The sequence below is a fragment of the Bos mutus genome, chromosome 5 (genome assembly GCF_027580195.1).
Source record: "Bos mutus isolate GX-2022 chromosome 5, NWIPB_WYAK_1.1, whole genome shotgun sequence".
NCBI classification, from domain to species: Eukaryota; Metazoa; Chordata; class Mammalia; order Artiodactyla; family Bovidae; genus Bos; species Bos mutus.
This window is the reverse complement of record NC_091621.1, coordinates 97,748,326-97,763,925: the sequence shown is the minus strand read 5'-3', so window position 1 is coordinate 97,763,925 and position 15,600 is coordinate 97,748,326. Positions and strand designations below refer to the sequence as shown.

The 15,600-nt window shown below is 37.4% G+C and overlaps 1 protein-coding gene across 1 annotated transcript in view; it reads left to right on the top strand.

Moving 5' to 3' along the window:
* PKP2 (plakophilin 2) overlaps nt 1–15,600 on the top strand; it is an 83,563-nt gene that overhangs the window by 48,450 nt on the left and 19,513 nt on the right. Inside the window, exons 6-7 of the mRNA XM_070371336.1 lie at nt 1,021–1,198; nt 15,439–15,556. Of these exons, the coding sequence (XP_070227437.1) occupies nt 1,021–1,198; nt 15,439–15,556 (296 nt within the window). The remainder of the gene's footprint in view (nt 1–1,020; nt 1,199–15,438; nt 15,557–15,600) is intronic.

The following is a 15,600-nucleotide window of genomic DNA, read 5'->3' as shown; positions in this document are numbered from 1 at the left end:
GTAAATGTGGTACCAGTCTTAGACCAATGCTTAGCCCCTGCAAGTTGGCAAGTAGAGTAAATACTCTTATCTCTCCTTCTCTGCTAAACTGTAATATAAGATGAGGTAGCACTAGCATCAGAGAAGGAAATGGCAACCCACTCCAGTATTCTTGCCTAGAGAATCCCGTGGACAAGAGAGCCTGTGGGCTGCTGTCACGGGGTCACACAAGTCGGACACAACCGAAGGGACTTAGCATGCATGCATGCATTGGAAAAGGAAATGGCAACCCACTCCAGTGTTCTTGCCTAGTGAATCCCAGGGACAAAGGAACCTGGTGGGCTGCCGTCTATGGGGTCACACAGAGTCGGACACAACTGAAGCGACTTAGCAGCAGCAGCAGAGCTAGCATAAGTTCTGGGAGGACATAAAGTTTACCATTGGGTAGGAGTTAATAAATATTCATTGGTGATATTGATCGGCCTACTCTTGACAGGCATAGGCAAAGGCTTTCTACAGGCTTTTCCTGCTGTTATCGGAAAGCGAATGTCAGGTGGGAGTTGTGGGTAGTAGGGAAGCAGGAGGCAGGCAGAGATATTCTTAGATATGTATCTAAGGGAGAAAAATATGAGTCTTAAAATGTTGAACTCTTAATTATAGTAGGATCGTTTCAAGCTTTCCTGTTGATGAGCCCAAAATTTATTATCCTAATGAGGTCAGCTTTGTGGTAGGATCTTTTAAGAGAATAGTACTAACAATTTTTGGCATTCATTTATGTTCTTGATTAATTTAAATATGTATAGTTTCACATTGTAAGTTCTCTTTGTTTTATATATATTTTAATTTTTCTTATGGGATAGCTTCCATTGGCATCTAATGATGTCTAAACCAGTTCTTTCCCTTGTGAAAAGGACCATCTCCCCCACCTTGTTTTTTTTTATAACCAGCCATGGATCTAAGGGTGATGGTCTTAATTGACCTTTTCAGCAGTCATTTTGACCTAGCCCTGCGCTGTTTTGATGGTACTCTTTACTTTTCTAGGTTTGCTGTGGAATTTATCCTCTAATGACAAACTTAAGAATCTCATGATAACAGAAGCCTTGCTTATCCTCACTGAGAATATCATCATCCCCTTTTCGGGATGGCCAGAAGGAGACTACCCGAAAGCAAATGGTTTGCTTGATTTTGATATATTCTACAATGTCACAGGATGCCTAAGGTAACGCCAGTCTACATCTCCCTCAACATTTTCTCTGTTGACTCTAAATACTGCATCCAGATCTGTCTTAAACTCTACCCAATTACCTGGAAATACAGTTAAAAATTATAAAGATCACTCTTAAGTACTAGAAGCACAATATAGAAAAGAGTACTGTTTTTCCTGATATGTTTGATTCCCGAAGCTACCCACAGTAGCTCAGGAAAGAGAGCATATCATTTCCGATAGGTAAACTGGAAATCCAGTCTGAACACCTACAAGTCCGTGCAGACTGGAATTCCCTATCTCACAGGATTTAAGTCAGGCTGCATGCTATTTTTCAGTTGACAAAAATATAATTTAATGACATGGTTAAAAAAAAATAGTTTTGAACCTGGTGTTTTTAAATAGGCAACAAAACCTAAAGGGATAGATTATCTTGCCACAAGAATAGCTACAAAAAAGAAGTTAGTTTGATCAGCATTTCTAAATATTGGGATGAAAAAGGTGCTTGAAATGTTTTCTGCCCTGGACTGTCAGGTGCCAACTAAACCAGGAGGAAATAGAAATGCATGAAGGAAGAGGAAATGTTAGTCTTAATTCCTCTAGAAGTGTGTGTCTCAGGCTTTCTTACATATATTTGAAAATAATCATTGTCCTTTATGTCTAAAGATTAAAAGAAACCAAACAGATATGTAATCAAAATTAGGCAGCCCAGAAGAAGCTGGGATATATTTTGCCTTTTGGTCTTTTCTCTAGTTTCACAGTTCACATTTTGAGGGAATCTGTTTGGATGATAACAGAGGGAATTTATTATGGTAAGATATTTATCTTATCTCCATAATTAATCACACTGTGTGTGCATGCACACGTGCTCAGTCGTTTCCAATTCTTTGTGGCCCTATGGACCGTAGCCTTCCAGGCTCCTCTGTCCATGGGATTTCCCAGGCAAGAGCTGTGGAGTGGGTTGCCATTTCCTCCTCCAGGGGATCCTCCCATCCTAGGAATCGAACCCACATCTCGTGTGTCTCCTGCAGTAGCAGGCAGATTCTTTACCACTAGCTCCACCTAGAAAGCCCATAATTACAGAGTAATACATATCAAATACCAGGTTTTCATGAAGAATTATGTTAGCCACTGAGAGTTTTTCAAAGATGAATGAGAAAATTCTTAAGAAACCTTTAATCTAGCAGGGGATGCAGATGAGCAAATAAACTAGAATGCAATGAAATATGTTACAGCAAATTTTTCTATAGCTCTCATTGCCTTACCACGTGCAGCAGAGTTCTTAGTGTGGCAGATTAGGTTAGGACTGTTTCACTTCATTGTGTACATGGCAGGTACACAATTCAAACTTCCTTTTTTAAATCTTTTTGCTTATTTATTTTAATTAGAATATAATTGTTTTACAATGTTCTGTTAGTTTCTGCAGTATCACAATGTGAATCACCTTCACACCCCTCTAGGTCATCACAGCACCGAGCTGAGCTCCCTGTGCTATATATAGCAGCTTCCCACTAGCTGTCTGTTTCACAGATAGTGTAAATATGGCAGTGTATATGTGTCAATGCTACTCTCTCAATTCGTACCACCCTCTCCTTCCCCTACTGTGTCCACAAATCCATTCTCTACATCTATGTCTCTATTCCTGCCCTGTAAATATGTTCATCAGTACCATTTTTCTAGATTCCATATGTATACATTAATATGTGGTATTTGTTTTTCTCTTTCTGACTTACTTCACTTTGTATGACAGACTCTAGGTTCATCCACATCCCTGCAAATGATCCAGTTTCATTCCTTTTTGTGGCTGAGTAATATTCCACTGTATATATGTACCACATCTTTTTATCCACTCATCTGTCAGTGGGCATTTAGATTGCTTCCATGTCCTGGCTATTGTAAATAGTCCTGCAGTGAACATTGGGGTACGTGTATTTTTTTCAATTATGGTTTTCTGAGGGTATATGCCTAGTAGTGGGATTGCAAGGTCATATGGTATTTTTTGTTTTTTAAGGAACCTCCATACTGTTCCCTATAATGGCTGTATCAATTTACATTCCCATCAACAGTACATGAGGGTTCCCTTTTCTCCACACCCTCTCCAGTTTGCAGAATTTTTGATGATAGCCATTCTGACCAACTTCATTGTAGTTTTGATTTGCATTTCTCAAATAATGAGCCTTGTTGAGCATCTTTCCGTGTGTTTGCTGGCCATCTGTATGTCTTCTTTGGAGAAATGTCTGTTTAAGTCTTCTACCCACTTTTTGATTTGCTTGTTTTTTTGATTTTGAGCTGCTTGAGAAGCTTTTGTATTTTGAAGATTAATGCTTTGTCAGTTGCTTTGTTTGCAGATACTTTCTCCTAATCTAAGGGTCATCTTTTCATCTTGTTTATGACTGCCTTTGCTCTGCTAAGGCGGTGGAGAAAGGATCTTGCTCAATTTATGTCAAAGAGTATTCTGCCTGTTTTCCTCTAAGAGTTTTATGGTGTCTGGTCTTTCATTTAGGTTTTTAATCCATTTTGAGTTTATTTTTGGTATGGTATTAGGAAGTGTTATAACTTCATTCTTTTACATGTAGCTGTCCAGTTTTCCCAGCACCATTTATTGAAGATGCTGTCTTTTCTCCATTGTATATTCTTGCCTCCTTTGTTAAAGATAAGGTGACCATAGGTGTGTGGGTTTATCTCTGGGCTTTATCGTATTCCGTTGATCTGTATTTCTGCTTTTTTGCCAGTATCATGCTATCTTGATCACTGTAGCTTTGTAGTATAGTCTGAAGTCAGGGAGTGTGATTCCTCTAGCTCCATTTTTCTTTCTCAAGATTACTTTGGCTATTCGGGGTCTCTTGTGTTTCCATACAGATTGTTAAAAAAAAGTTTTCTAGTTCTGTGAAAAATGCCATTGGTAATTTTATAGGGATTGCATTAAGTCTGTAGATTGCTTTGGGTAGTATAGTCATTTTCATAATATTGATTCTTCAAATCCAAGAACATGATATATCTCTCCATCTGTTTATCAGTATCTTATAGTTTTCTCCATACACATCTTTTGTCTCCTTAGCTAGGTTTTATTCCTAGGTATTCTATTCTTTTTGTTGCATTGATGAACAGGATTGTTTCCTTAGTTTCTCCTTCTGATTTTTCATTGTTAGTTTATAGAAATGCAAGGGATTTCTGTGTAATAATTTTGTATCCTATGACTTTACTAAATCCATTGATTAGCTATAGTAGTTTTCTGATGGCATCTTTAGGATTTCTATGTGTAGTATCACGTCATCTGCGAAAGTGACCATTTTACTTCTTTTCCAATCTGGATTCCTTATATTTCTTTTTCTTCTCTGATTGTCATGGCTGGGACTTCCAAGCTTCCTTAAACCAAGTGATTCATGTGGCTGAGATGTTAACAGTCACTTGTGGAAGTGAAAGAAGTACACCAGGAGCCATGGCCTCAAGGACTGGGACAGAAATTCAGCATCCCTAGGACTCAATCTCCTGTTGACAGGCATACCTCAGATATATTGTAAATTCGGTTCCACACCCCTGCAATAAAGTGAATATTGCAATGAAGCAAGTCGCACAAATTTTTTTGTTTCCCAAGTGCATATATAAGTATGTTTATATTATACTGCTACTGCTACGTCGCTTCAGTCGTGTCCGACTCTGTGCAACCCCAGAGACGGCAGCCCACCAGGCTCCCGCGTCCCTGGGATTCTCCAGGCAAGAACACTGGAGTGGGTTGCCATCTCCTTCTCCAATGCATGAAAGTGAAAAGTGAAAGTGAAGTCGCTCAGTCGTGTCCAACTCTTAGCAACTCCATGGACTGCAGCCTACCAGGCTCTTCGATCCATGGAATTTTCCAGGCGAGAGTACTACTGGGACGTCCCTGGCATTCCAGTGGTTAAGACTCATGCTCCCAAAGCAGAGGGCCCAGGTTCAATCCCTGGTTGGGGAACTAAGATCCCACGTGCTACACATGGCATAAAATAAATAAAGATTAAAAGAAATATTTAATTACTAAAAATGCTAACCATCATCTAACAACACAGAGTTGCCACAAACCTTCAATTTGTTAAAAAATACTTGTAATGTCTATAAAACTCAATAAAGCAAAGCACAATAAAACAGGATATGTCTGTACATACCATCTCTGCTTACTCTTCTTTGAAGACTACTGGGCTCATTGTCTAAAAATGCAAACAAGCCTTCTCCACATAGCAGATCCCTAAACCACAGGCCACCCAACAGAAAAAGTACACTTCTTTCTTCAAGTGTCAGTCTCAGGGAAGGTTTAACCCTGGCCCTGCTTCTGAAAAGTGCATATCATTTGAGCCTCTGTCCCCTGGATTGGACAGACCTGAATCAGATACTTGCTTCATGGCAACGATGACAACAAGGTTTGTTAAAGTAGCAAGAGGGAAGGGAACACTTGCTGGGAAAATAAAGCAAAAATAGAAGACACCTTCCTCAGTTACAGCATATGCAACCTTTCTGGGTCTGTCTACAAACTTCTTTAAAGTCTTACTTCATGTTTTTCCAAACATACATCAAAGTACAAGCAAACTACAAAATACTTGCTTTCCTTAGATATTATAGGTAATTTCATATAGTCAAGGCTTTGTTCAATTTTATTTCCTGGGAAACATTTTCCATTATCTTCCCATTAAATACTTCCCATTAAATGCTCCTAATCATCTAACACCAAAGATAGAGTTCATCTTTTCTATAAAACATTTTTGTGCCTCCTCAGACAAACACCATTACTTGTTTTTAAGAATTCAAATGGGAATTTTTACAGGTAAATCACCTGTGTACAGATTTTGCATCCATTACTGTTTTTATTGGAAGTTATTTACATACCTTTTTTTATTAGATTGTGAACTCTTAAGAGCTAAGCCTATGCATTGTTTTAATCTCTAATTCCTAGCACCTAGCAAGGTTTCTGACACATAGTAAGCAAGTGAAAAGTATTTGAGTGAAATGGGTAAATGAATGAATGAGCAAATTAAAATCCATCATAAGTTAGGTGGATAATCAAGCCTGGCAAGGTATCAAATTTGTAATGGAAAGTAATGAAACAGAAGTTAGAAACATTAGCTAAGGCCAGACTGGGGGCATTATAAAACATGCTAATGAGTTGATTTTTTTTCTTCTGTAAGCAAAATTTATAATGTGGGGAGAATAGAAATTAAGTTCTGTGTGACGTAGAAAAATTATAATATCAAAATGAAAGGTATGTTGGGAAGGTAGAAATCTAAAGACAAAGATATTGGTTACGAATCTTCCTGTAGTCTTCTTTTATGAACAAGGAATAACAGACTTGCATGGTTTGAATGAAGCACATTTTTCAGATATATTTAATCCTAAATCTACTCCCGTCATAATGATACCATTTTAAACTGTTTGCAAAGACAATCCAAACCACTGGTTTGAACTACTTTCAGAAGCAGAATATTACACAAAGACTGGGAAATTGAGCATCATGGTATTTGCTTACTAAAATAATCTATTCTTATTTCATCTATATATCTAGTTTATAATAATAATAGCTAACATTTATTGTATATTATGTTGTAAAAACTGTTCAAAATGCTTTGTGAGAATTTCCTCAATTTATTCTCAGAGTGACCCTTGTAAAGTAGGCCTTCCCATTTTATGGATAGGGAAAGTGGAGCTGAGAGAGGTTAAGTGATTTTCACAACATCACACAGCCAGTAGGAGACAAAGCTGGAATTCGCATCCAGGAAGCCTGTCTCCAAAACCGAGCTCTTCATCTAGTCCTGGATATGCTGACATTTATCAGTGTATACAAACTGTATATACCTGTTTACAAACTGCTCTGCTGTGGATTAAGCCTCTGCCCTTTACAGTCTCGTAACCACAGAGTCAGGTATGCCAGTGTACAGTCATGTTCTGTCTTATTATGGGCATTATATCTGTGTTTCAGTAATTGTCTTTTTTAAAGAGTACTATGCAAGTAGAACCTCTGCACTGAATTTCCTATTAACAAAGAAGACAGAAAGCATATGAAGTTGGAGGTCTTTCCAAGAGAGGAGTTGGCCTCGTAGACTACTTCAGGTAGATGTCACAATGGGTATAAAAGTCAGTAAGGAGATGTAAATTAGAAGCTAGGAAAAGACCTATAGGGAACCTTCAGTCAAATAGACTCGATTTCCATGAGGGTAGAGCTGTCTTGTGAATAGTTGCTTACTTCTTTTTTCTTTTTAATTTTTAAATTTGTATTGGAGTATAGTTACTTTACGATACTGTGTTATTTTCTGCTATACAGCAAAATGAATCAACTATTTATATGTATATACACACCCACTTTCTTTTTTTTGTATTTCGTTCCCGTTTAGGTCACCACAGGGCACTGAATAGAGCTCCCTGTGCTATACAGTACACTCTCATTAGTTATCTGTATTATACATAGTAGTGTAAATATGTCAAGCCCAATCTCCCAGTTCATCCTACCCTGTCTCTCCCCGTTTGGTGTTCATACATTTGTTCTTTACATCTGTGCATATATTTCTGCTTTGCAAATAGGTTCATCTGTACCATTTTCCCAGATTCCACATATATGTGTTAATATACAATATTTATTTTTCTCTTTCTGACTTCATTCTGTGACAGTCTCTGGGTCCATCCATGTCTCTGCAAATTGCACCATTTCATTCCTTTTTTTGGCTGAGTAATATTCCATTGTATTATATGTGCCACATTTTCTTTATCCATTCTTCTGTTAGTGGACATATAAGTTTCTTCCATGTCCTGACTATTGTAAATAGTGCTGCAAAAAACATTGGGGTACATATATCTTTAGGAATTATGGTTTTTCTGACTCCAACTTACTCTAAAAGATTTTTTGACTGGTGTTGACTAGCTCTGATAAAAATGAATCCTAACTACATAAAAAGGTCATAAATGTTAACAAATATAATTTCTACAAGTTCACTGGAGGTATTGTCTCCTCTGCTGAGTGTGGAACCAACAATGAATTAGCATCCTGAGTGTATTTTGACATTGTGGTTGACTTAGGTTAGTGTGGCTAAATTCCTTCAATCTACCTTAGAATAAAACTTCTGCATACCAGTGACTTTGTCTCTTGATTAATTTGATGATGAGATCAGTTCTGAGAGGGACCACCCAGGTCTTTATGTAGCAGTGGGTCAGAGTGAATATGCTCTGCAGGTAAAATCTTTGTTTCGTTAATGAACTTGTGACAGTGACTTCAGTTCGGCCCACCTGGAGCTGTTACCAGCTCCAATGCCGTACTGTGAGATGGCATTCACATAGGAGAACACACATGGGTTATCCTTCGAAAATTGTCAACTACACCATGTGCACGCATGCTAAGTTACTTCAGTCATGTGCGACTTTTTGCAACCCTATGGACTGTGGCATTTTTTTCTTAAACAATATGATAGCATAATGAATAGTTTAGTAAAAGAAAAATAAATTGTACATTCCAATTTGTGGTAGAGCTGTCAGAAGCAGTTGTTAGGATTTCTTCATACCTCCACATGCAGTGGCATCATGTTGCCCCTTGAAATCAGCCATGGTAGGAATATTTACACCACAGAAATTTGCAAATGCTACAAATCAGAACTCTCCCCACTCCCCTTCCCCTGCCTCCAGGGGTCAGACAGGCACTTAAGTGGACAGGTGTAAGACTATGGGCTGCTGTCTGACTAGAAAGTGGGGGGGAAATGCTTACCCCAAAGAGAAGTAATATTCAAAGTTCTGGAAGACACTTTAAGCCAAACACAGACTCTTCTGAGGCAGCTGCTGTTAACAGTCTCATTCTTCAGTTGAAGAAATTAAGTGCCAATGACTCTTCCACAATAATAGAAGCAGTTATCAGAAATTTGAGAAAAGCAACTAATCCATGCTTCTTGGGATTTTACCACTTGGTCTGTCTTTCCTCTTGCTCTTATCCAACCCTGTCCAGTACTCAAGTGCCTGCTGTATCCAAAGCACTGTTTAAATTTCTGAAATTTCAAAGGGGAATGGGACCTATTTTTGCCCTGGAGGAACTCCAGGTTTAGTGGGGGAAAGGCACCAGAAGAGATAACCACAATCCATTTGATAAGAAGTGTAGAAGCGGTCTGAAAGGACTGTCATGGAGGCACTGAGTTGCTTAACTGATATTTCCTGGGAGTTGGGGAAAATGTTACTGGAGAGTCACATGTGGTAAAGGATGAGTAGCTGTATGAATGAATGTCTCCTCAATCATACCTCATCATTTCATCACTAGTTCATCTCTGTCCTTTTTCAGGATAGCCATATAAAAATATGAATTCACAAAAGTCTGAAAAGTTGCTTTCCTGAAGTCCTATTATTTGTTAATAACCATTTGCTTAATTTTATCTCCACATCTGATTACCAGTTATTTCCAAGACTCACAGACTTAGAGAACCAGTATGTGGTTGGGGGGAGGGGATAGATTGGAAGTTTGGGATTGACATATACACCCTGCTACATTTAAGATAGATAACCAACAGCACAAGGAATTCTGATCAATTCTGTAATAAGCTAAATGGAAAAAGAATTTGAAAAAGAGTAGATACATGTGTATATATCGGAGAAGGCAATGGCACCCCACTCCAGTACTCTTGCCTGGAAAATCCATGGACGGAGGAGCCTGGTGGGCTGTAGTCCATAGGGTCACTAAGAGTCGGACACGACTGAGCGACTTCACTCACTTTTTGCTTTCTTGCATTGGAGAAGGAAATGGCAACCCACTCCAGTGTTCTTTCTTGCCTGGAGAATCCCAGGGACAGGGAAGCCTGGTGGGCTGCCGTCTATGGGGTCACACAAAGTCAGACACAACTGAAGCGACTTAGCAGCAGCATGTGTATATGTAACTGAATCACTTTGCTGTAAACCTAAAACTAATACAATATTGTTAATCAGCTATGCTCCATTATTAGATAAAAATTAAAAAAACACACACAACCATTTCTGCATTGTAAAGGCTACCTCAGAATTTGCCATTTTGTTTAGGATAATAGGACAAAATGACAAAACATTATGAAACATATTCCTTTTTCCTAATTGTATTTTATGCTGAAGAAGAAAAGCAATTGGTAATGCATTTCTCCTGCAAATGAATTAAAACTGAACTCTTTCCTACATGTGTCATGGTTTAATAAATGTGTTTTAATGAATGTATAATATAGTTATTTGTACTAAAATTTATAACTGTCTTAAAAGAAAATTCCATTTTCACTTATCACTGAAGATCTAGCTAGGGTGGGGAGTAATCAGAGGAAGCAAGCTGTACTTCTAGAAAGAAAAGCAATAATTATTAGCCTTAATCCTGATGAGCTTCTTGATTAAGGACAAGTTTTTTGGTAATATCAATACCAACTACTTTTTGGAAAAAGAATATCTCCATGTAAATTTTTAATATATTCAATTATATCTGCTGCTGCACAATAAAGCATGTATTTTTGAATTTCATTTTTTATAATACCTGGATATCAAACTTCAGAACTCTGCTGAATCTGTGGTTCCTTAACTGTGCTTTTCATTCTGTTTACCTTTGCTTAGTTATCCCTTATTCTGAATACTCCTGACAAAAAGATTTATCTGGTCTGTCTCTGTGCATAATCCTATTTAGTTACTCAAATAATTAAGAATTAGATAATTAAATGAGAGTACTAATTTCTCTTATTATCAAATAACTATTTTCCTTTTTCGTAAGACAGATCTTTAGTAAAGTTGATGTTCCTTGTCCTGGAAGGAACAAGACATGTAGGTTGTACAGCTTTGTTCTGTTCCCAGTGTTGCTTCTGTTTGCAGAATGAGCAGCTGACTTTGGCTGATGTTTGCGGATACCTGCAGGATCTGATGTTGACTTAGAGTAACAGACAAACCCTTCTTTTGGCATAGAGTTTTTGTTCCTCTGCCAGTTCAAGTGAGGCTCCCCTTTTGTTCTATGCAACCACAAGCTGCCTCTGCCGCTTTCTCTAGGTTAATCACAGACAAGGCCCAACTGTTTGATATGTATCAGCTGAGAGCTAAACAAAAACCCAGACCTAAATCTCAAATATCAACAGGAAGAAGGATGCCTCCTTATCAGCCAGTGTCTTATCAAGTGCCTATTGGGTCTTAGAATGGACTCAGACCAAGCTCTTAAATTGACTGGTACCACTTGGGATTCAATTTATAACGTGTTATTAGGAAGCCTATAATTGTTGGTGAAAATGAAAATATGGCCACAGTTTTTTTAAAACCATTGTGGTGATCACTAAGTATGCTGATTAGACCTTTAAGATAGGTACATTAACACACATGTAAATTTGTGTTAGTAGAAAACCACCTATTATCAGAAGTAGTCCCTCGTGTTTTTTGTTTTTTGTTTTTTTTATCTCTGCATCTTAGAATTACCAGTCGGTGAAATGTCTTGAAAAGATTCACTCCTGTCCTGTTGTTGCCTGCCATTCTCATGCCCTGGTGGCTAACTACGGCCTTTAATTCCAGTTGTCAATACACGACATTTGGACGTTCTGTGTTGTAACAAACTTTCTTTCAATGCTGATAGACTATATTTGACAGCTTGCCTGCAATAGCCCCACACAGATAACTTTTTTTGGAAGGGCCATTAAAAATCCCATTAGAAGTGGGTAATTCTGATTTTAAAGAATAGTCATAGGTCAGGAATCTGAATGAAATTCAGCACACCCTAATTTCAGGAATTTTGTGAAAGCATAATATTTGCAAAGTATACAGTAATGTCTAGCACATGCACTAAATTGCAGTTATTCTTATCATTTGACACTGTTCACATTTTGGTTTGCCATATGAATTTAAAGTTTATTGTCATTAATCTTAACAAAGACAGTTCTTTATTTTAATTCCAGCAAGGTCCTGGGTGTTTGTTTTTTGTTTTTTGTTTTTCCTCCTTTTGATTGTGACACTGAGGAATGTGTGAGATAAATGGTCCTGGAGAGAATCAGGAATCACTGATTTGCTTTCAGATAAATCACCTGAAGTCTCCAATGTGAAGTTTTGGTTAGAGACATACAGAGGTTCAGATTCTATTTTTTTCTCACCCCTTACAGGTCACATTACCAAAAAAATTCTTCTTAATATCAAACACAAGCAGCTAAAGTTTGCACTGGTTCCTCCTACTCAGGCCCAGTGGAGGTGAAGAGCTATGAACCAGCCCTGCCTTTATATTTAGAGTAGTTCACATCCTTCTCTACCCATCTCCTCCTGAGGCCCCAGCCTCTAGCCCCAAAGACCTGATACTTAAATTTTAATACATAACAGGGTACAGTTCTAATTTCCAGAAAGGTGCTCACATATTTACTCAGACTTCTGCTAAATTATACCAAGGGGAAATAAATTCATCATTTAATCAAATTCAAACCATAGACACTAAATTAAACATTTCCAATACATTCATTGGGTTTCCCTGGTGGCTCAGAAGGTAAAGCGACTGCCTGCAGTGTGGGAGACCAGGGTTTGATCCTTGGGTCAGGAAGATCCCCTGGAGAAGGAAATGGCAACCCAGTATATTCACTGGTAACTCTGATAATGAACTTTTATCGAGTAACTACTGTGGTTTTTATGGTCTTTTTTACTTTTCAACAAGATAGTTGTTTTAATATATTTCGTGAACAGTTTTGAGGTAGTTTTCCATATTAAACCTCTATTGGAAAAAAAAAAAAAAACAAACCTCTATTGGGCTACATCTAGGAAACAGTGAAACGTATTTCTCAGGACTCAGGAGACACAGTGTAAAAGGATTGATTCTTCCTAAGATTAGCCATGTTAATTCTCTCATTCCCACAAATTTATCTATTAGTTGTTGAAAAAATACTGTAAGATGAATTTCTTAATAATTTCCTAATAATTACTGATTATTTTCAGAGTGCAATAGCAAATTCCTTTCTAACTAGCGACCTCTATTCATGGATGTATTGCTGTAAAATAATCCACCCTTATCATTTATATTTCTGAGTATCTGAGTAAGGTAGGAACTATTTTTGATATGCAAGAACAAATATTGAGGTAGTAGTGTTCCATGCACTTTCTGTCAGCAAAGGTATCAGCTGTCAGGAACCCCTGATAAGTCCCGTTTCAAGCCAGTAGAGTCTGGATAATACCAAACTACAAGACAACAGTTAGTGTGTGTGAGCTGGAAGTACTGCCAAATTGAATTACCATCCTCACCCAAAATAAACAGCTGAAGTTAAACAAAGCTGAGTCATTCATCTGCACGGTGTGTAAGGGGCTTCGCTAGGAAGAAAGACCTTTTGATTTGTCAAAGCCATTTTAAAACTACTGCCATTCTCCAAGCCAGATGTTGAAAAGGTCAAAGGGAAGCTTTAAAATATGATAACACTGTCTCGGAGTTGGGGGACATACGGTACTTGCTAAACAAATGGCAGACTGAATGAATGTTAGATAAGGTTTGCTCTGCTCTGGTGCCACCCTCAGCACAGAGTAAAGAACAGCTCTCCTATCCTGACTTCACCACTAACTTAATTTCACCAGTAAAAGTAACTTCAGCTCTTTGGTTTCTCCATGTGCAATATAAGGAGACAGTGAAAGATGCTTTTTCAGTTTTGTCAAGCTTCTTAAGATCCCATGACCTTAAAGGCCTCAGAGAATAGACAAAGGATCTTGGTTCAAATAATCATTTCTTGAGAAAAAAATTATAGGAAAAAATGGTTTTATTTACAGTCTATGAGCCAATTCATAATCTTTTTTTTAATGGACAAAGTATCAAAATCTTTCAAGTACAGTGAAAATAAGGAAGTGAATAATTACATTAGAAACATCAAATGAGAACCAAAGTCATAGAGGGGATTTTGTTAAAAAATTCATTGTATTATTTCAGCAACCATTAAATTATTAGTACATGCTTAGTTTTAGGGTACTTGTCTTATCTCCTCAACTATTAGGTTGGATTCTGAAACTGCATTTTCACGGGGTAAAACAGCCGAATATAGATGTGATTTCCATGGGAGCAGGTGCAGTGCTGGGTACTCCTTCCTTGTTCCCTGCAGTTCTTTATACAATGCCAGGCACTTTTGTTCTTTGACAATATGTATTGAAAACAGTATTTGGGGACAGAAAGGCTTTTTAAAATCACTTAGTGCCGTATATTAAAGATGAAGAAAATATGACCCCCAAAGTTCTCAGAATTGTAGTTCTTTCAGTGCTCAGTATCACACTGAGACATTATACACAAAAAGAATATGCTTTGTAATGTTCTGCCTACAGTGAAAGGAGCTGGTCTGATAAATTTTATAGGAATAGCTCTTAGCCAATGAAGTTAGCAAAAGAGAATAAGGGTGGTTCTCAAAACTCTAAAAACCTGAAGTCGTTCTTTTGTCATTCTTGTTTATAGAGCTGTTAACATTTCTGGAAAAAAATATTTTTAAATAGTTAATGTTGACAAGAAAAATTAATGCAAAGGAACATAGAATTACCAGCATAAAAACATTATCTGAATCTGAAATATGATCCCTAAATATATTACTTTACTGTATTTGATAACCTTCAGTGTCTATAAGGAAGCACCTTCCACTTGTAGATTTAGTTACTGTTTATAGAAGGGTGTCGTGGCTTAGCCAAATTAGAAATAGACTAAGTGCAAAGATGTTTATAGGTCAGGCTTGTAACTTAGATCTTATACACTGTGAAACTGCATTTTTCGTGACATCTCTCTGTCATTTTAATTCTAGAATCATCACATTTTAGAGCATTTGGTTTAATATTTGTCAGTAACAGTTTATGCTGAAGCCTGGAAAACCTCCAAATGGTATAGTCTAACACTCTGTATTTACAAATGAGGAAACTAAGGCCCAGAGAATTTAAGAAATTTTAATTTAATTAGAATTAAGGCATTGCTATAGCTAATATGCCATTTATTCTACTTTTAACTGTAAGATGTTTTCCTCATATATTTATACCCTTTCAAAAATAGGGTGAAGATTAAGTAAATAATGCTCTGACCTTGTTGCTTGGAATGAAGTAGACAGAAGGCTTATATTACACAATGATGTGTTATGAATATATTTATTAAGTTGTGTCCAGAGTTGATGACTATAGGGAATTGGTGATTTTTTGAGTCTAGGACAATTCTGCCATACTTTGACAAATTTTCCAGTGTTCCCTTGGAAGAAACTTTGAAACAAAAGTAAAGCTTTGAAACAAAAACCTATTAGATACACATCCTAAGTGTATCTTAGCCTAAGCCTAAACCTTATGACTGATTGTTTGTTTGTTTTTCCTAATAGAAACATGAGTTCAGCTGGCCCTGAAGGGAGAAAAGTGATGAGGAGGTGTGATGGACTGATTGACTCACTGGTCCATTATGTCAGAGGCACCATTGCAGATTACCAGCCAGATGACAAGGTGATTTAAGAGTTAGATATCTCTCATACTAAATTACTTATTTT